General features: G+C 53.0%; 1 protein-coding gene across 1 annotated transcript in view; it reads left to right on the top strand.

Moving 5' to 3' along the window:
• The window catches only part of FAM83F (family with sequence similarity 83 member F), a 36,098-nt gene extending 14,263 nt beyond the window's left edge, over positions 1–21,835 (top strand). The window contains exons 2-5 of the mRNA XM_005899470.3: positions 10,082–10,249; positions 10,764–10,885; positions 11,725–12,416; positions 20,258–21,835. Of these exons, the coding sequence (XP_005899532.2) occupies positions 10,082–10,249; positions 10,764–10,885; positions 11,725–12,416; positions 20,258–20,307 (1,032 nt within the window). The 3' untranslated portion in view covers positions 20,308–21,835. The remainder of the gene's footprint in view (positions 1–10,081; positions 10,250–10,763; positions 10,886–11,724; positions 12,417–20,257) is intronic.
• The last annotated feature ends 4,565 nt before the right edge of the window (positions 21,836–26,400 follow it).

Raw genomic sequence — 26,400 nt, 5'->3', positions numbered from 1 at the left:
GGGTGGTGTTGTCCGGCTCTATGTGTGCATCCTGGTTTTGTATGATCAGGGGTGACCTCAGGTACTAGTCAGAGCAGGCCTCCCCAGAGCCTGCCCTGACTGCGTCGTCTGGGGGCGACAGCACTGGTCTGGGGTCAGAGCCTGGGCTTCCGTCCCACCTCTGCCAAAGACCAGCTGGGAGACTTAACCTCGGGGCTGGGCTCCGTTCTCTTTCCTCCTAGCTCTGAGGTTCTGCATGTCTGGAATGTCCAGTGCGGGGGCCATGGGCGGATATGCTGCCTGTGCGCTGCCCTGGCCTTGGTGGCTTTACGGGGCTGACTTGTATCCCATGCTCTGTTTACTAGCTTGCTTCCACCACAGGGAGGACGGGTACCTTTCGTAATCTGCACAGAAGTGCTGGCTGTACGTGCTGGGGGCACCTCTGCCCCCAGATGTCCTTGGTGTGGACTTTTACCCCTTGGTTGAGTACTGTCCCCACTCACCGGCTGGCTGCTCCGTCGAGACCTTGGGTAGGTGGAGTGGAGGCAGACCAGACCTGGGACCGGCATTCAGGCAGCAGTCCCAGAAGGCACCCGTTTCTTTTCCCTTCTCTGTGCCCTTGAGGAATGCCAACTCTGCCTTCCAGCGAGATCTAACCAAGAATCCTGCTAGCATTCTTTTCTTTTCCCCCTCCACCACAGTATCTATAGTCATTAATGAAATTAAAGAGATAACCACAAAGCTAGGTCCACACCCCACAAATAAAACAGTGGACATGAAACACCCTCCATTTAGACATTCATTCCACAGTCATGGAGAACTGACTGTTGAGATGTCCCCTCAGGGTGGAGATTTCGAGATAAATCAGATGGCCCCTATCATCCGGGAGCCCACAGCCCAGTAAAGAACAGAGCCATTGAGCAGATGTTACAATAAAATGTCAAGGACCTCTGTTGTTTGCCCAGGACACAATGTGGGCAGGAAGCAGGGCGTGGGGAACGTTCAGGAAATTCTTGCCTGGATCTTGAAAGATGCATAGATGTTTCACAGGAGTACGGGAGGGGAAGGAACAGGAGAACTGGAAACTACCTGTTATGTGTGCTGCTGCTGCTGCTGCTAAGTCGCCTCAGTCGTGTCCGACTCTTTGCGACCCCATAGACGGCAGCCCACCAGGCTCCGCCATCCCTGGGATTCTCCAGGCAAGAACACTGGAGTGGGTTGCCATTTATGAAAGTGAAAAGTGAAAGTGAAGTCGTTCAGTTGTGTCCAACTCTAGCAACCCCATGGACTGCAGCCTACCAGGCTCCTACATCCATGGGATTTTCTAGGCAACAGTACTGGAGTGGGGTGCCATTGCCTTCTCCCCTGTTATGTGTAGTGGTTCTCAAAGCGGGGTGGGGGGGTCAAGAGAGTGAGACAATTTTGTCCTCAGGAGACATTTATCTGTATCTATAGGCATTTTTGGTTGTCACCATTTTGGGTGATGCTACTGGAGAAGGAAATGGCACCCCACTCCAGTACTATTGCCTGGAAAATCCCATGGACAGAGGAGTCTGGTAGGCTACAGTCCATGGGGTCTCAAAGAGTCGGACACGACTGAGTGACTTTGCGTTCACTGGCTTGCTACTAAACATTCTGCAATGCACAGGATGGCACGCCCCGCCTCCCGCCCTGGCACCCTCCCCCACCTACACACACGCACAGCGAGAAATACTGTGCCCAGAAGTGCCACTGTAGAGAAACCCTGTGTTAGGGTAACTGCAGGTCATCCTGCATAGCTGAAAGCAGGGGGCAGACGTGAGACTGTCCAAGGTGAAGCTGGAGAGGAGGAAGGGGCCATCATAAGGTCCTTCAATACCAAGCTAAGGACTTTGACTGTAGGACCCACCACTTCACCAGTCTGTTGCTTGGGGGGAGGGGGAGTGTCACTGGTATGGAGAAAGAATTGGAGCACAGTGATGGAAAAGGCAAGACTAATTAGGAAACTATCCCAGAAGTTCACTAAGAAATGAGAAGGGGGACAACTTCCCTGTGGTCCAGCAGCCAGGACTCCATGCTCCCAAAGCAGAGGGCCTAGGTTCGATCCCTGGCCAGGCAGCTAAGATCCCACAGGCCACAACAAAGACCCAGCACAGCCAAATAAATAAACATTAAAACGAGGGGGTGCCAGGTGAGGACAGCCGTGCAGTGAGAGCAGAAAGGAGCTGACCCAGAGGAAGTGCACAGAGGAGGCAGGACCTGTTGGACTTGGTGGCGGTCAGATTCGGTCACAGGGAGGAGGAGGGAGACCAGTAGATTCAGGCTTCTGGCCAGGGTGACCGAGAGGATGTTGATTTTGGAAGTCCCTCCAGGGCAGGCCAGTGAGCATGGCTCTGTGGTACAGAGACCACCAGTGCGGTGGGCATCCAGACCAGGTCATCCCAACACACGCAGGGGCGCCAGTCCCCGATGTCTTGAGCAGAGCCGTGTGGAGTGCGCATGGCAGGTGGAGTCCTTTCCCTTCATTTTGTTAATCTAATGGTAATTAAGGCGTCCAGGAAGAGAATCTGAAAAGCTGGCAGTTTAATTAAAGGTAAATGACAGATGGAGGGGAATTCTAAGGCTCCCTAACACACCCTGCTTCCCTGCTCCACCACTGAGGCCAGATATCAAAGGAGGAGACAGCTAACCAAGTGCCCGATGAGAAGTATTACAGCATCAGAGCCTCTTTGCTGCCGCCTGCAACAGCGTCTAGAAACTCCTGCTGCCTCGAATTAACCTCTCCCCCCCAGGTGCTGCGCATCAGTGGGTAACCAGGTAAAGAAGGCTGGGAGCCTGCCGGGAAGAAGGAATGACTTTTCCCTCTTGACGAAATCCACGTCCCTCTTTTAAAACCCGATTTTCCATTTATACCGGGAGCCTTGAAGTCAGGTTTGACCCAGAAGACCACGTGGCACATTAAACGCTGGGCAGGAGTAGGGAGCTGGTTTTCGTGGGCCTCATGCCGCCCGTGGATCGGAATGTCAAGCCGGGCCTCCGAGACCAAAGCCGAGGGTAATTATCACCTCTCCTCCACAATGAGATTGCAGGAGTCAGCGAGCAATTGATTTTTTTTCCCACTACAGATATTTCACTGCTTAATTGGTAGTGACACAGATGGCTGGCCCTCACCAGGGCGCCGCAGACCAAGCCTCCCCAAAGCAAGGCTCCCCCCCCCCAGGACACATCTCTCCCTCTGGTTTGCCATGCTCTCCCCGCACCTCCTCCTTTGGGTCGGGGCGAGGGTGAGCTGGCTCCCTGCTCTTTCAATTACAAAACAAGAACACAAGTGAATCCTGATGTGCTTTCCTGAGCCAGTCAAGCCCTCCCCGGCAACATATTGAGAGTCCGCCTTGAGCTGGACACCGCAGAGAGTCTGGAAATGAGCAGACGGTGGACTCTGACCTCAGGCAGCACGTGGGAGACAACATATCCCTAGCCTGCTAGACGCTGGGAGCTGTGTTCTGCTGGATGAAGCCTGACGCGGCCTGTTAAAACCAAAGCCCACCGCCATCCAGCCCCACCCTGTCGTCCTTGCTGTTGCTCGGTCACTAAGTTGTGTCCGACTCTTTGTGGCCCCATGGACTGCAGCACGCCAGGCTCCCGGCTGTCCTTGCCCCACACCTACCCTGAGCTGTTTGGGCCAACTGTTTTTTGTTCGTTTGTGCTCTCAGGAGCAGACCTGATTGTGAAGCTCAGTTCATGGTCTGCTGCTGTCATCAATCCAGGGAAGGCCCCTCTGAATTTACTCTCTGCTTCCCTCCCATCCCTTTCTCCTGCCACAGGCAGCCCCTCTCCTCTATTCAGTGTATATCCTTGAAAAACATGAAGAGTTATCTTATGTAGTGTACTTCGATTTACATTAATGGTACTGGACTATAGATCACATGCTCTAATATTTTAAATCCAAATGTCCATTGTAAGGGCTTCCCAGGTGGCTTAGTGGTAAAGAATCTGTCTGCCAATGTGGGAGTTACAGGAGATGCATCTCGGTTGGGAAGATCCCCTGGAGTAGGAAATGGCAACCCATCCCGGTCTTCTTGCCTGGGAAATCCCATGGACAGAGGAGCCTGGCGGGCTGTAGTCCACGGAGTGCCAAAGAGTCGGACACAACTGAGCACGCACACGCGCACATCCATTTTAGAAGAGCTCTCCAAGTTCCACACGTGTGACTCGTCCATTGCTTCTGCCTGCCGTAGAGGACTCTGTCCTGAGCATCCCTCACATTTGTTCACCCGTTCTTCTAGAGATGCACATCTGAGTTGTTGCCAGCTCTCTGCTGTCCCAAAGCTATCGTGAGTGTCTTTGTTCCTGCCCCTGATAGACCTGGACAAAGCCCCAAGAGGCTGCCCTGGGTGTGTGGCCAAGAGTACACGGCTGGCTTCTAGGTGTGCTGTTGTTTGTCCAGTCATGTCTGACTCTTTGTGACCCCATGGACTGCAGCTCACCAGGCCCTGTCCCTCACCATCTCCCGGAGTTTGCCCAAGTTCATGTTCATTGCATTGGTGATGCCATCCAGCCATCTCATTCTCTGGTGCCCTCTTCTTTTGCCCTCAATCTTTCCCAGCATCAGGAACTTTTCCAGTGAGTTGGCTGTTCACATCAGATGACCGAAATACTGAAGCTTCAGCGTGAGCATCAGTCCTTCCAGTGAATATTCAGGGTTGATCTCCCTTAAGATTGGTTTGATCTCTTTGCTGTCCAAGGGACTTTTAGGAGTCTTCTGTAGCACCGCAGTTCGAAGGCATCAATTTTTTGGCGTTCTGCCATCTTTACAGTCTAGCTCTCACAACCATATGTGACCACCAGGAAGACCATAGCCTTGACTATACGGACCTTTGTCGGCAGAGTAATGTCTCTGCTTTTCAACACACTGTCTAGGTTTGTCATTGCTTTCCTGCAAAGAAGCAATAATCTTTTAATTTCGTGGCTACAGTCACTGTCTGCAGTGATTTTGGAGCCCAAGAAGAGGAAATCTGTCACTACTTCCACCTTTTCCCTTTCTATTTGCCATGCAGTAATGGGGCCGGATGCCATAATCTTAGTTTTTTTTTAATATTTGGTCTTCTAGGTATACACAGTCTTAAATCCATGAAGCTCTCTGCCCGTTGCCCTAAGGAACAGCTGTACCAGTGTTCCATCCCACCCACAGTGAATGAGGGTCCCCTTTTCTCACACCAACATTTAGAACTGTCCAGCATTCTGGTTTTTAGTTCATATTGTAAAGTCATATCTCTCTTATCTCTATGCTTTTTTAATTTATTTTATTCATCACTGACTCGATGGATATGAGTTTGAGCAAGCTTCAGGAGTTGGTGATGGACAGGGAAGCCTGGCATGCTGCAGTCCATGGGGTCGCAAAGAGTCTGAGCAACTGAGCAACTGAACTGATAAAATTTTTAAAAGTTCCATTTACTCTTATTACTATCTCTTGGCTTTAATTTGAATCTTTCTGATTACTTATGATGTCTGCTTCTCTTTATATACTTGTTAGCCATTCAGGTATTTTCTCCTTAAGGAACTGCCTATTCATAGCCTTTGCCCATTTTTCTAATTAATTTTCTGTCTTTTTCTTGCTGATGTGCAGGAATCTCTTGTATGTTATTAACTTCTTTTGGTTGTAGACATTGCAGGTATCTTCTGTCACCTCCAGTTCCCTTTGTCTATTGACATCTTTCTTTGAACAGAAAATCCCTAATTTGCTAAAGGCATTTAAAAAATTTTTATTTGTCTTATGATTCATGCTTTTGGAATCCTAAGAAATCTTTTCTTGCTTATGTCATGAAGACATTTTCCTACATTTCATGAATTCCTTTATTAGCTTTATCTTCCACTTTCAGATGGTCCAGCCTACCTGAAATCCACCTTTGTATATTGTATGAGGTAGGGATCTACTTTGTTTTTCTCTGTTTAGTATGACGATTGTCCCAATAGCATGTGCTAAAAAGCATCCTTTCTCCACCGAGTTGTGATTCTACCTCTACCAGACTTAAAGTTTACGCGTGTGTGTAGGCCCATATATATTTCTGGCCTCTCCGTTCTGTCCCACGGTCTATTTGCCAGTCCCTTCCCACCTCAGGACCACAGTTCTCATCCGCTGACGCTGCAGTGCGTCTTACCATCCAGTGGGACAGGTGTGCCCTTTTAGCTTTTCTTTTTCAAGATTGAGTTAGCTATTGTGGATCTTCATTCTTCCTCACATCTTTGAAATATCTGAGCACCTCAAAAAAAAATTTACTGCCTGTTCATTGGAACTGTATTAGATCTTGTTAATATGAGGACTGGATTTTTAAAACATTGAATCATATTATCGATGAACATGATTTATCTTTTTATTTACCCAAATAATTTTAACTGTCCTTTAACCAGAGTTTTCTAAGTTTCTCCATAGAGGTATTCATTCCTAAATATTACCTGCTTAAATTATAATTTTGAATGGATCTTATTTTCCTTTTTTTTTTTAAAGAAAAATTGATCATTGCTATATTAGAAGAATGCTATTGTTTTTTGTTTCCCTCATATCTGGAAAATTTTGCCAAATTCTCCTATTACTTCTAAAAGTTTTTCTCTGCATCCTCCTGGATTTTTAATAAAAATATCATCTCTAAATACTGATAGTTTTGTCTCTCTTAATGCTTCCAGCTCATTTCTTTTTCTTGGCATATGGCATTGTTCAGGACCTAGAGTACTGTTGAACAGCAGCAGTGATAGTGGTGATATTCTCAACTTGCTTAGGATTTAAAGGGAATGCAAATTTAAGTATGTTTCATACGGGTTTTTTAGTAGCTAGCCTTTATCATGATAAGGAAGTTTCTATTCCTAGTTTTTTGAGAATTTTAATCATAACTAGTGTTATCAGATACTTTTTTTAAAACTTAAGGTAATATATGATTTTCTCTTTTACACTATCAATGTTATAAATTAATATATTTCTGATATTGAATAATCCTTACATTTTTAGAATAAACCTTACTTGATTATGCTTTTTAAAAAATTAAACTATAGTTGATGTGTTTAGTTCACTTTTATGACTTATCCATGTCATTTTCATTTTCAAATTCATCAATGTGTGAATGGTCCTATTCTTTTGACCATTTTTACCCTTTCTTGAATAGTAAGAATTTCTTAAAAAGTGAATATGTCTGTGAAAGTGTTAGTCACTCAGTCGTGTCTGACTGTTTGTGACCCCATGGACTGTAGCCCGCCAGCCTCCTCTGTCCGTGGGATTCTCCAGGCAAGAATACTGGAGTGGGTTGCCATTTCCTTCTCCAGCGGATCTTCCCAACCCAGTGGTTAAACCCAGGTCTTCCGCATTGCAGGCAGACCCTTTACCATCAGAACCACCAGGGAAGCCCTAATATGGCTATAATTACTTCTCTTTTCTCATTCAGATTGTGTTTGTATCACCTCTGATTTTGTCAGCCACGCCTGTCCTCAGTGCCTCTGCCAGTGCTGTGTCCTTTGCCTGGATGCTCGCCTCCTAGGCCTTTGGTGGCCCAGGTGGCACCTGTGTGCAGATTAGGAAAGGGCCTCTCTCAGGCGGGCTGAGCTCCACTCGCCTGCTCAGCCCTGTGTGCAGTGCACAACCTACACACCCATGCATGGCAGCCCTTCCCGCTTCCCAGCTTGTTTATTCTCCGCTCATTTCTCATGGTGCCCAAGGCTGCCCATTCTTCAGTTTTCAGCTTCCTTGGTGAAATCTTTCTTGTCTCCGCTGACTGCAAGTAATCTTTCAACTCCGCCCTCCCTAAATCCCTCCTTCTCTTCCTCCCACTCCTCCTCTGCACTCTCACCGAGTGTCATTCGTGCATCTTGTAAGGCATTTATCTCGTTTTCCCTTATGTCATATTATTCTGTGTGGATGTCTTATGATTCCAACTGGATTAACCCCTTGAGGTTAGGGACTACAGTTTACTTGTCTTTAGGTCCTCCCTCTGCCAGTGGGACTCAGCAAATGCTACTTATATGAATGCTTGAGTATTAAATGTAGAGCACTTGTGGACACAGTGGGGAAGGAGAGGGCGGGACGAATTGAGAGAGTATTCACGTATATACACTACCACATGTAAAACAGACAGCTAACAGGAACTGCTGTCTAGCACAGGGAACCCAGGTCAGTGCTCTGATGACCTAGAGGGATGGGATGGGGGGCTGGTGGGAGGAGGGCTCAAGAGATACATGTAGCCGATTCACGTTGTTGTACAGCAAAAACTGACACAACACTGTAAAGCAGTTGTGTGTGTGTGTGTGTGTGTGTGAGTTGCTCAGTCATGTCTGACTCTGCAACTCCATGGACTGTAGACTGCCAGGCTCCTCTGTCCATGGAGTTCTCCAGGCAAGAAGACTAGAGTGGGTTGCCATGCCCTGGTCCTGGGAATCTTCTTGACTCAGGGATTGAACCTGGGTCTCCTACGTTAGCAGGCAGATTCTTTACTGTCTGAGCCATCAAGGAAACCCAAAGCAGTTATACTGTTAAAAAACAGTAAATGTAGGTGCTAAGAAGAGCCTTCTATAGCCTTGCATAAATGGTGTCGGGGGTGGTCTTTAGAGGGAAAGATAATGGCAGAGCACGCATGAAGGGCATGGTGACAGAGGATACACTTACTGAGTTTCACATGTGCCAGGCACTTTGCTAAATGCTTTCACAGTTTACTTCTCTAAGCCTTCTCAACAGCCCTTTGAGACAGGTGCTACTATTAGCTCCATTTTGCTGCCAAGGAAGCTGGCACTGATGAGTCAGCAGTACCAGGCCTGGTCTGCCCGACTTCAGGGTTCGGGCATTCATTTACAACCATGAGCAGCCTCCTTCGATCACACGGTGGTTACCATTTATTGTGGTGTTGTGTTTGATGCTTACAGATGTATTTCTAATCCTGATGCCAAATGTACCAGGTACCGAGTATCCACACTTGGCAGATGAGGGAACAGAGGCTCATCAAGGTTAAAGGACTTACCTAAGGTTACAGAAATGGAAAGTGGTTATAATCAGATTTCTCTGACCCCAAAGCATGCCCTTCCTCTGCATCACAGACACAGTGCTTGGGGCCAGCAAGAAAACCCTGCCTCTGGAGTGGAAAAAGGGTTTTTTGTTTGTTTGACCACATGGCATGCAAGATCTTAGTTCCCTGACCAGGGATCAAACCAGTGCCCCCCGCAGTGGAAGCACAGAGTCTTAACCACTGGGCTGCCAGGGAAGTCCTGGAACAAGGTTTGTTTGTATAGGAAAGTGAGGCAGCTGAGGTAAGAAAGGCAAGCTGCCTCGGGCTGCAGAAGGCCTTCCTTCTCAGGATGACTAATCAAGACTGGCTTCTGGAAATCATGGCTCAGATGCTAAAAAATCGGCCTGCAATGCAGGAGACCTGGGTTTGATCCCTGGGTTGGGAAGATCCCCTGGCAAAGGAAATGGCAACCCACTCCAGTATTCTTGACTGGAGAATCCCATGGACAGAGGAGCCTGGTGGGCTCCAGTCCATGGGATCACAAGAGTCAGACACGATTTGGTGACTAAACAGCCAGGAGAGGCAGGGACCTTGTTTTGAGGATGGAGCAGGATGGCTGGACCCCTGGAGGCCAAGGGAGCCTGAGCCAACTGGAGCTCTGCCTAGATCTGTGCTCAGGGAAGCGCAGGGCTTTGCACAGCTGCAGGGACATCAAAGCACTCAGGTCTGCAGAGAAAGTCGTATCTGAGCAGATCTGCAGCTTGCGGTGATGGTCCATCCTATGCATCTCTGTGACTGCAGCCTCTTGAGCCTGCTTATTTCCCAAGGGCATCAGGACCAGCTCTCCTCAGCCTCCTAGATCTCCCCCAATATGACTTCTGAAGAGCTGCTGGGAAACCCCCAGGGTAGGCAGTGGGGATTTGTCAAGGACGCATGGCCAGCACCCTCCGCACCATCTTCATTTCCCAGAGCAGAGCACCCATCTCCTGCTCAGTTGTGTTCAGAGGTGGGGGGGGTGGTGCAGGTGGCATTTCTGACTCTCTTGGGCACCACTTAGCCCAGCCCCGCTGGTCCTCTGCAGGCCACAGAGTGACTCTCTAGAGGTGCAGTCGCCATGTGCCTTACCAGCGCCCGTTCCTGCCCAGGTCGTTGCTGTGGTCATGGACCTCTTCACTGATGGCGAGATCTTCCAAGACATTGTGGACGCTGCCTCCAAGCGCCGGGTCCCCGTGTATATCATCCTGGATGAGGCAGGTGTGAACTACTTCCTGGAGATGTGTCAGGGCTTGGAGCTCCCTGACTTCCGTATTCGGGTAGGTTGTACCCCTGGGGCAGGGCGGGGGGTGGGAAGGAAGTGGGATGGAGACCCCCTCTGCCCCTTCCTAGGCCTGCTCCCCAGTTCAGGGGTCCAGGTGAGCAGCACTGCCAGCCCCCTTCCCTCTGTCTGAAACCTTGCCTCGTGAACTGATAACCCTAAACTGCACGCCCAGCTTAACATTTTATCCCAAGACTGCTGAAGCTGAGGTGGGAGGCTCTGGCCCAGTCCTGGGTGCTCAGCCCGCAGAGTCACTGTCAGGGTTGACGGTAGGGTTGTGTTTCTCTGCTGAGGAGCTTTGAGAGCAGGCCAGGGCTGCCCTGGGCCCGTCCATGCCCAAAGCAAGACTTGCTGACCTCCTCCGGCCGTAGGAAGCAGAGTCAAATACAGATAGGGGCCAGCAGGCAGGACCCTGTGGACAAGAGGGCTTGTCCTCTACTCAAGAAGATACTCGGCACAGAGCTTCTAGGCTCCCAGCCTGAGTGACAGCGCCCTTCTCCTCTTCCCGACAGAACATCCGTGTCCGCTCTGTGACAGGCGTGGGCTTCTACATGCCCATGGGGAAGGTCAAGGGGACCCTGTCGTCAAAGTTCCTTATGGTAGATGGGGACAAAGTGGCCACTGGATCCTTCAGGTGAGTTGGGCCCTGGTTGGGGCGGGGGGAATCTTTGTTCTTGGTCAGAAATGTTCGCATTCAGAAGGATGCTGGACTGGAGCCTCCACAGTCCTACGTGTCATAAGTCTAAGACCCGCTCATATTCTAAGTCTGTTCTGATGGCAAAGAATAACCCCCCGGCCGACCCCTTCCCTCAAACTCTCTGGCTGACGGACTATTCAAGAAAGACAGTCAACTTCTGTTGACCATTCAGCACTGCCTGCCTTCCACGGTCCACAACAGCAGGTTGCATTTTGAGGCTGGAAGAAGACCCCGGCAGATGGAGCAATTAATAAATGGCATCAGCCCTCTCACATGGTTTAAGTATGGTGCTTTGCAGATGCCGTGTGTTCTAAAAATTCAGAGAAGAACTAATAAGAAACGAAATGCTCATAACAGTAGTGGCAGCTGCAGATTCTACTTTTAAATGTATGTTTGTGCCAGGAACTGAGAAACCTTCTGTGTACGTTGTTGGACTTTAGCCTCACAACAGCTCTGACCACATGCCTCACGAGCCCTGTTTTACAAGGCAGGCAGAGTGGAAAGCAGGTTTGGATCCAGGCCTGACTTTTCTCGCCCTCGCCCTGCACCCACTGCCTGCTTTACTGCACGTGAGGCCAAGACCTGGACCCGAGGGAGTATTTGGGTCTGTGGAGGGAAAACAGCTGGCACAAGGCAGCAAGGCGTCCGGCCTCCCTGGTAGATCGGGTTGGGCCGGGCGGCGGGGGTGTTGAGATGGACTAGCCAGGCGGCAGCCAGCGGGGCGAGGCTGCAGCCCCGGGCACCATGTGTCTTGCTTTTCTGTCCCCGTGTTCTAGCTTCACCTGGAGTTCCTCCCACGTGGACAGGAACCTCCTCCTCCTCCTGACGGGGCAGCACGTGGAGCCCTTCGACGTGGAGTTCCGGGAGCTGTACGCCATCTCCGAGGAGGTGAACTTGTACCAGCAGCTGGGCCTGGCAGGAGGCGCTGGCAGGCCCGGCCTCCACTACTCCTCCACCGTGGCGCGCAAGCTGATCAACCCCAAGTACGCCCTGGTGGCGGGCAGCCGGCCCCCGCCCGGGGAGATGATGCGCTGGGCCGCTCGGCAGCAGCAGGAGGCCAGCGGCCGTGCTGAGGGGCAGGAGGAAGGCGACAAGGGCGAGTCGGCCCGGCGCCTGGAGAGCTTCCTGCACGACCTGGCCACCCTGGAGCAGGTGCTGCCCCCCGTGGAGCCAGTGCCCCTAGGAGAGCTGAGTCGGAGGGATGCCCGGGGGGTCTCCCACCTGCACACGGACCTGAAGTCCAGACCCCGAGAGGCCCTTGCCCGAAACGGCAAGGGAGAAGCCGCCAACGGGGAGGCCACCCTGGCCAAGGAGGGCAGGCGCTTCGGCAGCAGGATCTTCAGCCGACGGTCCAAGAGGCCCGCGGCACCCAATGGCACAGCCAGCGCCCTCTCCCCCAAGGCCTTGGCCGAAGCGGAGTTTATGACGGGGAAGAGGCCCAACGAGGGCTCCAGTGCTGACGTCTCAGGTGAGTCGTGTCCCGCCGCCCCCACCCCCAGCACCATCCCCAGGGCTCCCCAGGCCTCTGAGCCTGCTGACGTCTCAGGTGAGTCGTGTCCCGCCGCCCCCACCCCCAGCACCATCCCCAGGGCTCCCCAGGCCTCTGAGCCTGCTGACGTCTCAGGTGAGTCGTGTCCCGCCGCCCCCCACCCCCAGCACCATCCCCAGGGCTCCCCAGGCCTCTGAGCCTGCTCTAGTAGCTGCCTCCGGGCAGGAGAGCACAGAGCTCTGGGCCCCACCATTCTCGTGTCCCCGTCCCGCTCTGGCCTCTGCCCGCATGTGGCCTGGGCCAGCACTGCTCATCAGACCTCCAGGTTCCCCTTCTCCAAAGGCGGGGGAGAGTGAGCCTGTCCAGCCCAGTTGCTCCGAGGACATGAAGTGCTCAGGACAGTGCTGGGCACAGGAGTCGTCGGGGAGCTTTTGTTACTAGTGCCACAGGCCGGGGAAGTATCTCCACTGTAAACCGCTTCTGAACCTAGAGCTCCTCCTCAGCTTCTCGTTCCTTGCTGGATCAGGTGTTGTCCTGGACAGACACACCCCACCAATACCCTGACCCACTTTTCCTCATTTCTTTTGTAAAAGTTGGACGTGACTCCTCCCTTTGTTCATTTGATAAATGGCATTTGCCATGCTGCTTACTTCTGGGACAGATTGTCCCTGCTGGTGGTATCTTTCTGGCGGCGGGGAGGTCTCTCTGGGATGCCCTAGAGTCCTGGCCTTTATCTTTCTCTAGAACGGTCTCCAGAGTGGCCTTTTCTGGCTGGTGGGAACAGCCAGGGCCGCTGCCAGCACCTTTTCTCATGTCAGCATCTCTGGGATTGAAGGGGTTTCCGTGTTGGGATTTCTCCCTCCCTCCAGGCTGTGGGGCTTTGCAGCGGTGAGACTGGGCTCCCTGGCTGGTCCGGCGGGTGATGGCAGGGCCTTGCGTTCCAGGATTCCTGGGTCCCCTCCAGGCCCCGGCTTTGACCTGACCCTGGCTGGAGTGCAGGTCTTCCCCTCCATTGACACCCCAGCTCTGGTCCAGAGCCTTACGTACTCAGTCCGTGCCTCTTAGAGTTAGGACAGGCCAGGAGTGTCCGAGAATTTGGGCACAACAGCAGTGCCAGAGCTAGAGCTACATTCAGCCAGGAAGCATTTATTGAGCACCTCCATGTGCCGCGGCCTCTCTTACTTGGCTCTCAAAACAACCACAGAGGTGGCAGGTGGAAGCTCAGAGAGGTGAGTGACGTGGTCCCAGGGCACAGGAAGTGGTAGTGGGGCCAGGACACAAAGCCAGGCCAGGGCCCATGTCCTGCCAGGGAGGGGGAGCTGGGCCTGTCCCATCCCCGCGGGACTCCCTGGCTCCCCCGACACCAGATGCTGCTGCTGCTGCTCTGCACCGCTTGTTTGGAAGAAGGGTTGCCATGGTGAACACCTGGCAGGGAAGGGAAGGGGAGGGGCGGGCCCAACCACAAAAGGGACCGTTTGCCACGTCCTGACTCGAGGTGAAATAGAAGCTTTCTGTTTCTTCAGCCCCTCACCCCGAGGTGCTGTCTCCATAGAAACAAAAGGCCATCATCTTCTCCCTTCCTGTTTCCTTTAGTGAGTCTCAGCATCAGGTGCCCCTGCTTGGATGACTTGGACAGTCACTGATGCTGCTGCTCTCTTGAGTGTTTTCATGGGGTGCCGGTAGCCAGCCAAGCAGCCAGGGACCAGCCCTGTACCAGCTCCGCCCCCGAGTGCCTGAAACCCAGAGAGAGAACCAGAGACAGACAGAGAAGGGCAAGAGTGCAGCGGCCCATACCAGGGATGTCTAGCAAGATCACAGTAGTCCTGCTTCGCCCCTTAGGAGACACGCAGAGTGGCCTCATCCAGCACAGTGTCTGCATACCTGGACAGGCAGCCAGCCCTGAGGACCTGGAATTCAAGCCCCTCGTGAGGCCTTTCCTCTGGAAGGCAGGGCAGGAAGCACAGATTCTTCTCCCCAAAGGCCCTTTGGGTGGCCTTCAGCCTCACAAATGTTTGACTGGTATGGTGCCTCCTGTCAGGCAGCAAAAGCTTATTAGCAGGACTTCACGTGCCAGAGGGTCAGGTTACCGACAGACGGGGGTCCCTGATGTTGGAACTAGCAATCCTAGCATGCATGGAACTGCCATCAGGGAGGAAATCACGTTAGCTGCTCCCTTAGGGTCCCTCCAAGGTCCCTCTCCTCCTGTGAACACTGAGAGCACCATCAGAACAGCTATCGGATGGATGTCGGCTCCCAGTACCTGGCTCCCCAAAGCCGGCACACATCCTTTCACCTCCCCAGGGCTGTTTCCTGGTTAAGAAGAGGAGAGAGGGGTTGAGCCTGTGGGGTTGGGGAGGAGGCTGGTCCAGAGGCCCCTTTTTGAGCTCTGGTTCTGACTCCGTCCTTTCTGTCTCTGTTGCCCTCTTGTCAAGGGAGAGAGCCCGGGCCAATGACAGAGTGGGTGGAAGAGAGAAAAACAGGAAGGCTGAGAGCTGACAGCCTGTAAAACTGCTTGATAAGAAGTATACAGTTGTCAAACAGCGTGCAGAGTTTTGCACACCCAAGTGCGGGCCCCGGGAGAGCCTTCTGAAATCCCTTCCTTCGGGTCTGGCGGTCTGGCTGCGGGCGGCCAGGTGGTTTGAAGGTCCACAGCTCCCTCTACTGGTGGGAGCCAAGCGCCCTTTCCTTGCGGTTTTTCTCCTTGGCCCTGCGCTTGGCGCCTGTCAGCATCTTCCCTGAGCTGGCCACCTGCGCCTATCCAGGAGCTCTGGATTCTGGGGCAGAGACCCCACCTCAGGGGACCGCAGTCACTGGAAAGGCTGGTGAAAAGAGAGAGGAGTAGGTCCCGCTGGGCTGGGCTCAGAAATCTGCATTTTAAACAGTGTTGTCTGAGGGTTGTCCCACGCAGGGGCCCTCGGAGCAGCAGATCCGGTGACAAGGCTCTGCCCTTGGGGGCTGCCGGGTCAGGGGAGGAGGTTCCAGGTGGTGTCCTGAAGCCCCCCACCCTTAGTCCCCCTGGAGAAATCCCTGGGACACAGCCAGCACTTTTGTGCAGCAGGGTAAGAGGAGGAAGGGAGGCACAGGCTTTGGCTGGGCACCTGGAGTGTGCTGGGTGGACACGGTGCTGAACGCCCTCGCGTGGCCGCCCCACCTGATGGCGTCGTTTTACAGATGAGACCCCAGAGGTGCAGAGAGGCGAGGCCCTGTGTCCACGGCCATGAAGGAGAGCCTCCCAGGGCCTCACACAAAGAGTCATGTGGTCTCTGGAGGGTTAGGGTAGGCATCTTCCCTCTGTCTTTAAAGGCAGTTTGGAAGGGCCAGAGGCCTGGACACATGGCTGACTCTCCCCCAAGTGCCCACAGGTGCAGAGGAAGAGGAGAGTGCCTCTGGGTCACCCTTTTCCAAGGGCCCCTGAACCCAGGCTTTTAAATTTATTATTATTTTTGGTTGTTGCACTGCACGGCATGTGGGATCCCAGCTTCCCCCACCAGGGATCAAATCTACACCCCCTGCACTGGAAGCACAGAGTTTTAATTAACCTGTGGGCCACCAGGGAAGTCCAGAGCCCAGGCTTTTGTTCCCAGAGTTCCGTGCCGTGACTGCAGCCGCAGGTGCAGTCAGCCCTTTCCAGGGCTCTCCCAGGTCCCCTGATGCACGAGTGGATGGGCCACCCTGGCTGGCAGTGTGGGCTGGCTCCTAGGGCTGTGCTCGCTAGGCTCCCAGATTTCAGATTTGCCTGTGTCATTTTCCGGGTGGTGGTCTGGTCCCCTGTGTGGGATGGAAGGCTGGGTAAATGCCAGTCTTCAGAGTGCCAGGGTTCAGGGATCCTTAAGGGGCCAGGCCTCCAGTTCCAGGGTGAGCGTCCTCAACAGCTGTCTTGTCAAGATGGAGTTTCAACACTCAGTGTCAGACCTGAGCTCAGGAGGGCTTCCCCTGTGGCTCAGAGGTAGAGAATCCACCTGCCAAGGCAGGAGACGCAAGTTCGATCCCTGAGTCAGAAAGATCCCCTGGAGAAGGAAATGGCAACCTACTCCAGTATTCTTGCCTGAAAAATCCCATGAACAGAGAAGCCTGGCGGGCTACAGTCTGTGGGGTCACAAACAGTTGGATATGACTTAGTGACTAAACCACAACAAACCTGAGGTCAGGCCTCAGCTGATGTTCTCAGACTGCACTCTGATTCCATAAACCTGAGCACCATCACCAGCCAGGGCCTCGGTCACGTGGCACAGACGAGGGGAGCTGACTAAGGATCCTTCAAGGAGCTAATCCCACTGGGCTCTAGCAAAGAAGCGGGTGTCCTTGGTCCCGTTGGCAGATGTCAGAATCTCCTGCCTTGCTGGTTTCTCTTGGGCCCGGCCAGGGCTTCTGTCACCATCTGCATGGGTAAAGGCACATACGTCACCCAGTCACCATCCGCTGATGCCACTGTGGTTGCTCTTGCTGTCAGTATTGGCATGAACCCTTACATAGCTTCGGATCATGAACTCCTTATTGCCAAATTCAGACTGAAATTGAAGAAAGTGCAGAAAACCACTAGACCATTTAGGTATGACCTAAATCAAATCCTTTGTGACTATATAGTAGAAGTGAGAAATAGATTTAAGGGGCTACATCTGATAGACAGAATGCCTGATGAACTATGGATGGAAGTTCGTGACATTGTACAGGAGACAGGAATCAAGACCATCCCCAAGAAAAAGAAATGCAAAAAGGCAAAATGGCTGCCTGAGGAGGCCTTACAAATAGCTGTGAAAAGAAGGAAGTGAAAAGTAAAGGAGGAAAGGAAAGATATATGCATTTGAATGCAGAGTTCCAAAGAATAGCAAGGAGAGATAAGAAAGCCTTCCTCAGTGATCAATGCAAAGAAATAGAGGAAAACAATAGAATGGGAAAGACTAGAGATCTCTTCAAGAAAATTAGAGATACCAAGGGAACATTTCATGCAAAGATGGGCTCAATAAAGGACAGAAATGGTAGGGACCTAACAGAAGCAGAAGATATTAAGAAGAGGTGGCAAGAATACACAGAAGAACTGTACAAAAAAGATCTTCATGACCCAGATAATCACAATGGTGTGATCATTCACCTAGAGCCAGACATCCTGGAATGTGAAGTCAAGTGGGCCTTAGGAAGCATCACTACAAACACAGCTAGTGGAGGTGATGGAATTCCAGTTGAGCAATTTCAAATCCTGCAAGATGATGCTGTGAAAGTGCTGCACTCAATATGCCAGCAAATTTGGAAAACTCAGCAGTGGCCACAGGACTGGAAAAGGTCAGTTTTCATTCCAATCCCAAAGAAAGGCAATGCCGAAGAATGATCAAACTACCGCACAATTGCACTCATCTCACACGCTAGTAAAGTAATGCTTAAAATGCTCCAAGCCAAGCTTCAGCAATACGTGAACCGTGAACTTCCAGATGTTCAAGCTGGTTTTAGAAAAAGCAGAGGAACCAGAGATCAAATTGCCAACATCCACTGGATCATGGAAAAAGCAAGAGAGTTCCAGAAAAACATCTATTTCTGCTTTATTGACTATGCCAAAGCCTTTGACTGTGTGGATCACAATAAACTGTGGAAAATTCTAAAAGAGATGGGAATACCAGAGCACCTGACCTGCCTCTTGAGAAATCTGTATGCAGGTCAGGAAGCAACAGTTAGAACTGGACATAGAATAACAGACTGATTCCAAATAGGAAAAGGAGTACTTCAAGGCTGTATATTGTCACCCTGCTTATTTAACTTATATGCAGAGTACATCATGAGAAACGCTGGGCTGGAGGAAGCACAAGTTGGAATCAAGATTGCCGGGAGAAATATCAATAACCTCAGATATGCAGATAACACAACCCTTATGGCAGAAAGTGAAGAAGAACTAAAGAGCCTCTTGATGAAAGTGAAAGAGGAGAGTGAAAAAGTTGGCTTAAAGCTCAACATTCAGAAAACTAAGGTCATGACATCTGGTCCCATCACTTCATGGCAAATAGATGGGGAAACAGTGGAAACAGTGGCTGACTATTTTTCTGGGCTCCAAAATCACTGCAGATGGTGATTGCAGCAATGAAATTAAAAGATGCTTACTCCTTGGAAGGGAAGTTATGACCAATCTAGACAGCATATTCAAAAGCAGAGACATTACTTTGCCAACAAAGGTCCGTCTAGTCAAGGCTATGGTTTTTCCAGTGGTCATTTATGGATGTGAGAGTTGGACTATAAAGAAAGCTGAGCACAGAAGAATTGATGCTTTTGAACTGTGGTGTTGGAGAAGACTCTTGAGAGTCTCTTGGACTGCAAGGAGATCCAACCAGTCCATCCTAAAGGAAATCGGTCCTGAATATTCATTGAAAGGACTGATGCTGAAGCTGAAACTCCAGTACTTTGGCCACCTCATGCGAAGAGCTGATTTATTTGAAAAGACCCTGATGCTCGGAAAGATTGAGGGCAGGAGGAGAAGGGGATGACAGAGGATGAGATGGTGGGATGGCATCACCTACTCGATGGACATGGGTTTGGGTGGACTCCAGGAGTTGGTGATGGACGGGGAGGCCTGGCGTACTGCAGTTCATGGGGTCACAAAGAGTCAGACACGACTGAGCGACTGAACTGATCTGAACTTACGTAGCTTGCCTCTACCTGATTGTTCATTGTTTTCAGCAAATGTATATCTGTGCACTGTCTGCTCTGTGCCAGACACTGTCCTAAGTTCCTGGTGCAGCAGTGGACAAAGTGATGGGACTGTGTGACACGGAGGGCCCCAGAGGCAGCCTCAGCAACCCAGGAGGATGGAGACTGGAGGACCACCCAGCTTTGGGCCCCTTGGAGCCACAGGCTGGTGGACACAGTCGTCCGGCTCCCCTCGCACCTCCTCAGTGCTCCATCTGCTCTCAGATGGCCTCCAGGGAGGCTCAGCTGGACCCTCAGAGAGTCCCAAGGCCTGGGTTCCACCCAGCTAGGCAGGGGAAGGGCTCTACTCGGACCTGTTCAGCGTCATTCTTGTTAATGGCCCAGGAGAGGAGGCCAACGCCACCTCCATGAAATTCACAGCTGAGGTGATAAAGGAAGGTGGTGTGAGCGCCAGGAGATGACTCTGGCCCTGGTGGTGTGGAGAGGAACTAGAGGAAAAAGCACGGAGGCAGTCAGTACCCCAGGAGGGCTCCTCGCAGCAACGGGATGCTGGTCTGAGGGCAGGAACCCAGCTGGCCTCCGCCTGGGATGTAAAGGCAGTGGAAGTGCATGGAAGGGGCCTGGGAAGAGGAGAGCTGTGCCTCGCTCCCCCTTCTTTCCTCCTGATGAAAGGTGTTCCTTGTGCCCTCTAAGCCTGGGGTCTGTGCCACTGTGCAGGCCAGCCCCTGCTGGGGCTTCCAGAGTGGCTCGGCAGTGAAGAACCCACCTGCCAATGCAGGAGACGCAGGTTCAATCCCTGGGTCAGGAAGATCCCCTGGAGTAGGAAATGGCAACCCACTCCAGTATTCTTGCCTGGAGAATTCCATGGACAGAGGAGCCTGGCAGACTGCAGTCCACGGGGTCGCAAAGAGTCGGACATGACTGAACACGCATGCACAAACCACCCTGCTGAGGCCAAGAGATGGCAGATCCCTTGATGTCCCAACCAGAGGTGGTCTTCATAAGGCCATCAGGACAGGACCTTTCATTTTGCTTTCCTAAGGATCCTATGAGCTGGTTTCAGTAGCCAGGGAGGGAGACAGTGACCCCAGCACCCAAATTTGAGGTGTGGGCGGTGCACAGGAGAGGCGCTGGAGGCCAGCCAGTGAGTGCTTCACCTACACCCCCCTCACCTGTGTCCCTTGTCTCTGCAGGTAAAGGCAGTCCCAGTCCTGGCAAGAATAGCAACTGCGTGATCTCCTGAGCCGCGAGCCAGCTGTCGGAGGACCTGTGGATGCCCCGTCCTGTCCTGTGGAGACACAGTTCAAACTCTGCGCCAGTTTGCACATCCGACCCTACTGGCCTTCCACCCCAGCAGCCTCCATCCTGGCCTCAGGGACTCTGTATCCTGGATGTGAGGACCTGCAGCATCTCAAGTCAACTGCACACCTCCACAAGACTGTCGTGGCCAGGCCGGGCTCACCACTTGTTTACATGAAGTGGAAGCTTCACTAGTGTCTGCTCTCCTTTATGCCCAGCCCGCTGCCTCCCCTGGGCTAGCCTTGCCCTGCAGGCCCCCAGGTGGGGTGCGCCTACATCTTTATACCTGAATGTGATGGGCTCTCTGGAGCAGCTCCAGTCCCCCGGCCTCTCCTTCCCTGGGCTTCCTGGTGGTGCTGGTTCCCCAAGAGGTCTGGTGGAATAGAAGGGACAAGGACAGGGCTCTGAGCCAAGAACCCGGTCTCACTTGAGCTTCTGAACTCAAGGTGGGAGACTCAGCGAGGATGGCTAGGGGCTGGGGGCTGGGGGCTGGGGGCTTGGAGCTGAGGCCTTCCTGGCCTGTCCCTGCAGGCTCCTACTCTAGACTCTGCGTGGATCGAGGGCAGAATTTGACCCTGCCATTTTGAGAGCCCTGGTGCTGGGGTCTCCCTTCCCTCCGCAGCACCATCCTGAACGGTCCAGTTCTCCTTGGGCGCTGCAAGCCGATGTGGTGGTTCCCCGAGTGCCTTTACCTGAGGCCCTCCTCCCCTTTTGTGCCTTGATTGCAGCCCCAACGCAGGGAGACCCTGGCTGATGCTCTGGTGGTGTGGGAGGCTGGGCCACCTTCTGGAGTGCTTGCCCTCCCTCCACCCCAGGACCCAGGGCTTGCCCTCAGTCCCCCTCACCAGCCAGGATGTACGTGCCTTCTGTGGTTACACGTTGGCCAAAGACCAGCCTTGGCCTCCTGCCAAAGCCAGACTGTACTGAGGTGCCTCAGCCTTACTGGCTTCTAAGAGCCCTGGCCTAAATGCCACAATGCCAGGCCAGGAAGACCAGCTGAAAATCGCACACCGCCCCCTCTTCATATGTGTGACTGAGCAGATCTGCAGAGAGAACTGGGGAGTGGACAGCAGAGAAACTGCCGGACCACAGGGGCTGAGCTGGCCCCGCCTCGGGCCGGGTTGCTGGGGGGCCTGGAGAGCCCAGGGCTACGGCAACTACGAAAGCACCACGCTCAGCCTCTCCCAGCCTCCTACTTCTGAGCCAAACTCTGGTCCTCGCCTCTTTCCTTCTGCAAAATGCTGGGCACCGGCAGCACCTTGGGGAGGGTCCAGATGCTCCGGTGGCGCGGACACCAGCACTTGGTGGCAGTGGGAGCAGGGGAGCCCCGAGCATCCTCTGAGAGGAGCCTGGCCTCCCAGGTGGGCGGGAGGAGGGGCAGGGGAAGGAAGGGAGGACCTGGTTCCCGAGGCGGGTAGGGGGCCAAGGGACCTGATCCCCCCACTCCCTGAGCTCGTGTGAGATTAAACACTTCCTGGGAACTGTTTCCTTATGCACCAAGGCCTGGCGACATGGGCCTGCTTGTTCTAGAGGGGAAAAGAGCGGGGAGGTGGCAAACAAGGTGGGGGGAGGGGGCTACACCTCAGCTCAAGGTGTCTGTGTGGAGAGAGCGCCCTTGGTGGGCAGAGTGGACACCTCTGGCGGCCAGAGGAAGGGACCGGCTCCTAAGTGATTGTGCCAAGGGCTGTCTGTGCCTCCCCTACGAGAAGAAGTGAAAGTGAAAGTCACTCAGTCGTGTCCCACTCTTTGTGACCCCATGGGCTATCCAGTCCATGGAATTCTCCAGGCCAGAATACTGGAGTGGGTAGCCTTTTCCTCCTCCAGGGGATCTTCCCAACCCAGGGATTGAACCCAGGGCTCTCTCATTGCAGGTGGATTCTTTACTAGCTGAGCTAAGCAAGCCCACCAAATCTTTTTCCTGTCTCCCACCCAAAGCAGGCCCAGTTCCCTCCCCTCCCCTGACATGCAGGAGGCTCCAGACTGGAAGTCCCAAGTCTCTGTAGCCTTGAGCCAGGCCGTCCATCCTGCCCCGGCTTCTCGCTGAGCCAGCCCAGGGTGATTCTCACTCTCTTCAGAGAAGCCAAGCGGGGTGGGAGACCACGTGTTGAGGAGGACGCAGCGCAGTGTCCCGGGAAGAACGCTGGCCTGTGACGGGACACCTCTCCCTGTCCTTACAGAGGTTCGGGTGAGCTGGCCTCATGGCTGAGGACCCTGGAGTCGTAAAAGCAGCTTGTCTGCCTGAGCTCCAGCCCCTCCGTTCTGCCTCTCAGCTTCTCGGTTCCAGCACTTGTGCACACTTGGTGAAATATCCCTTCTGTCATCAAATCTCAAAGGGACATCTGGCCTTCCCAGTTGGACGGCAAGTTCAAGGATGGATCATGCCCTTGGTCCCTCCACAGCAGCTTCCAGAAGGCTGGTGACGTCAGAAGGGCTCCAGGAGGAACGGGGAAGAAACAGTGCTCTGGGTGCAGGGCCTGGCTTCGTGGCCCCCACCTCACCCCAGTCGCCAAGCTGCCCACTGTCAGAGTGCAGCCTTGTAGACCGAGTGCCACCAACCGGCACAGCCCCCTGAGAGGCCAGCCTCGGGGGAGCAGAGGCCCTTGAGGTCTGAGGCCTCGCCCCATTGGAGCGAGAAGGCGGGACCCCTGCACAGGGGTTAGGGGTGGGGGGGCTTGCCCTTGACATTTGGTGAAACTTCCCAGTCTCCCTTGTCAGCCACCCTCAGGGTCTGGTTAGCCCTGATCCTTCAGGGGTGCTTTTGAGATGGTCTCAGCCAACAGCACCACTCTGTGCCTATGTGGACCCTAATAGAAAGGCTAGACCAAGAAGGCAGCCTTGAGATAGGGAGCAAATGGGACCAGAAGGGGGTGGGGGCTGTTTTTTGTTTTTGCTGTGACTTTTTTTTCTCTTTTTAACTTATGAACACCTCCTATATGTCAGTCACTGTGCTGGGTGCTTCAGTTACCCAAAGGTCTTGTTCTTTCTTTTTTATATTTATTTACTTATTTGGCTGTGCCAGGTCTTGGTTGCGGCATGCAGAATTGTTTTTCTTTCTCCCCCTGAAGGATCTCCAGTTCAGTTCCCTGACCAGGGATCTAGTTTCCTGACCAGGGATCAAACCCCGGCCCCTGTATTGGGATGGCAGAGTCTTGGCCATTGAACCACCAGGGAAGTCCCACACCCGCAGGTTTCGAACTAAGAAAAAGTTCAGGGAAAGGCCCTTTCCAAAGTGAACAGGAAGTTTTCCCGTTCTGAGCCTGGAGCCTCACAAAGCCTGGAGCCTCCCATTCTGGAGACTGAGCCTCACAAAGTTGAGTGATAAGCAATTCAGATCTTAACCACTTCTGTTTTTCAGACCAAGAGGACACTGTTCACAGTCCCACAGCACCGCAGATCCAAGTCTGCTCCTCTGACTCAGGGCTTCCTGCCTGCAACACCAGTGACACCTGGGACCCCAGATTCTCTGCTGGGAGAGGGTCTGTCCTACACGTGGTAGAATGCCTAGCAGCGCCCCAGCCTCTCCCTGCTGACCGCCAGTAGCACCTTCATAACGGAAGTGTTAGTCACTCTGTCATGTCCAGCTCTTTGCGACCCCGTGGACTGTAGCCCGCCGGGCTCCTCTGTCCATGGCATTCTCTAGGCAAGAATACTGGAGTGGGTTGCCATGACCTCCTCCAGGGGATCTTCCCAACCCAGGGATCGAACCCAGGTGTCCCGCATTGCAGGCAGACTCTACTGTCTGAGTCACCAGGGAAGCCACAGCACCCTTCAGGTGAGACCACCAAAAGATAGCTCCCAAAGTTGCCAAGTGTCCCTGGGGGTTAAAATCGTTCCAGTTGAAAAAGAGCTCTTTGAGCTCAGTTGAAAAGGCCACATGCTCCTCCCTGGGCTGCTTTCCTGGGCATACCTCCTGCAAAACCATTCCTTTTGTTTGACAGGACACTTTGGCCCAGAGAGACTGGTTGACTTGCCAAAGATTTTGCTTTCTGTGACTGACACAATAGCATCTTCCATCTTCATTCTAGTTACCTAACTAAGCTTGTCCCCGCCTTGGACTCCCCAGAACAGGTGTGTGTATGTGCCACATCTGTCTTACTCTACTCAGCCCTGCCACATTTCCTCCCAATCTGTCCCCCTTCCTTCAGTCTCGGTTAAAGTCCTACACAGACAGCACCGTTGGACACTGTGTGTTGCCCAGCCACATCCCCACCTCCAAAGGCAGCCAGGGCTGACAGCAGAGAGACATCCACCCTCCTCCACACGGGCCAGTGGGGACTGCTCCTTGGGGTGCCATGACACGTTCCGAGTAAACACTGACGAAGCCCCCTTAGCAGCTAATTAGCCCTGCCATGCGCTGTGCGTATAGTTTATCGCCTGGCTGTGCGCCACCGTCCTTCCCGCCTGGAGGACCCAGCGGCTGTCACTGTCATTGTCTGCACTGCTGTTGCAGCAGCAGAAGGAGGTGTGGTGCAGAACAGGCACCCTGGGTTCAGGAAGCTGAGCCAGGCCAAGGTGGAGAGGACGTGCACCTTAGGAGGTGGTGGGGTGGATGTTAGCATGTTCTCTGGGGTGCGGGGGTGGGGAGGGAGGGAGGAGGGCATCGCTGGATCAGCCTGAAGGCTTTGAAAAGTTGGACAGGTCTGACTGACTCAACCCTCCTCTGTGAAGCTTCTGCCCTCCCGGCTCTGAAATGAGGGAGGCCCTGCCTCCCACTCCCCACTCTATGCTTCTGCCTGAAATGATACACACCCATTCTGTGCCTGGAGACAGGACACCATCTTTCTGCCTCACCATCACATCCGCAGTATCTGCTTAGTAACGACTCATTTGATGATTGAACACTTGACAGCCACGTGATGCAGAGAATAAGTCAGGCTCATACATGTGGGTGGTGTCAGAGGCTCTGGAGTTGATCATGACCTTTCAGTCTTTTTTTTGGTTCTGACGCACAGCATGTGGGATCTTAGTTCCCCCACCAGAGATTGAACCTGTGTCCCCTGTGTTGGAAGAGCAAAGTCTTAACTACTGGACCACCAGTGAAGTCCCTTTGACCTTTCAGTCTTATTCCTGACTCCTGAGACCGGACAGGGAAACAAAACAGGATTTAATTTCTTAAGGACTTTGGAGTCCTTCCTGATCCAAGCCTCTGGGAAGGCTTCTCCTTTCAGCATGTGTCCTCAGTGGACAGTCTTCATTTCCCAATTGCCCAGGTCTCCAGGCCTCTCTGGCTGCTCAGGAATGACCCTGTCTGCGTGCTTCTTGCAAAGGCTAACACAAAAGCAGAGAAGAAGATGGGCTTTGAGGTGAGGAAATGTGTCCACAGCCATCCAACAAGTCATGGGAAGGGCTCGAATCTGGTTATTCAGACCCTCCTAGGGCATTGTCACTGCATCCCATGGTCTCTTCAACTGATAGCCACTTGTCTGCAGCCACTAGAAAGCAGCTCCAGGGACAAATGTCCATGTCGTAGGAGACCCGCTAGGACCTGTTACGGAAGCCAGCAAATGCCTGGGGAGCCTGGAGGAGGAAGGGAGGAAAGGCAAGAACAGGCAGCATGGCCACAGAGGCCACAGTCCTCTGGGCACAAGCACGGGAAAAGCACATCCCATCCCATGCTAAGAGCCAAGAACCATGCCTGGGGGCCCTCACTTCCCGAGGAGCAGCTGGACTCCCTGGCTCATCTCCTCCTGGAAGTCTTGGAAGCTGGGCGATTGGACAAGGAAAGGCATTTCACGTGGTACCTGGAAGGCTTTATTCATCTGTTCATTCAATGGATATTTACCGCGTGCCAGGCCTGAGGATGAATGATGAGCAAGGGAGTCCCTCGCAGATTTAGCATGGGGACCCATCCTGCTTGCTGTCATCTTCACTGAGGCTCTGGCAGTGAGAGGACAGAGCAGAGGGGGCAGGCTTCCCCACTCTGGCACGCATCAGCTAAATGACCCAGCAAGCTGCTCCACATCCATCCGAGTACGACGGGGATACTCTTGGTACCAGGCGGAGTGAAGCACTCAGCTCAATGGCCAAGATAGATGGG

The sequence above is a fragment of the Bos mutus genome, chromosome 5 (genome assembly GCF_027580195.1).
Source record: "Bos mutus isolate GX-2022 chromosome 5, NWIPB_WYAK_1.1, whole genome shotgun sequence".
NCBI lineage: Eukaryota > Metazoa > Chordata > Mammalia > Artiodactyla > Bovidae > Bos > Bos mutus.
The sequence above is the reverse complement of the archived record's forward strand: the minus strand, read 5'-3'. Positions and strand labels throughout refer to the sequence as shown.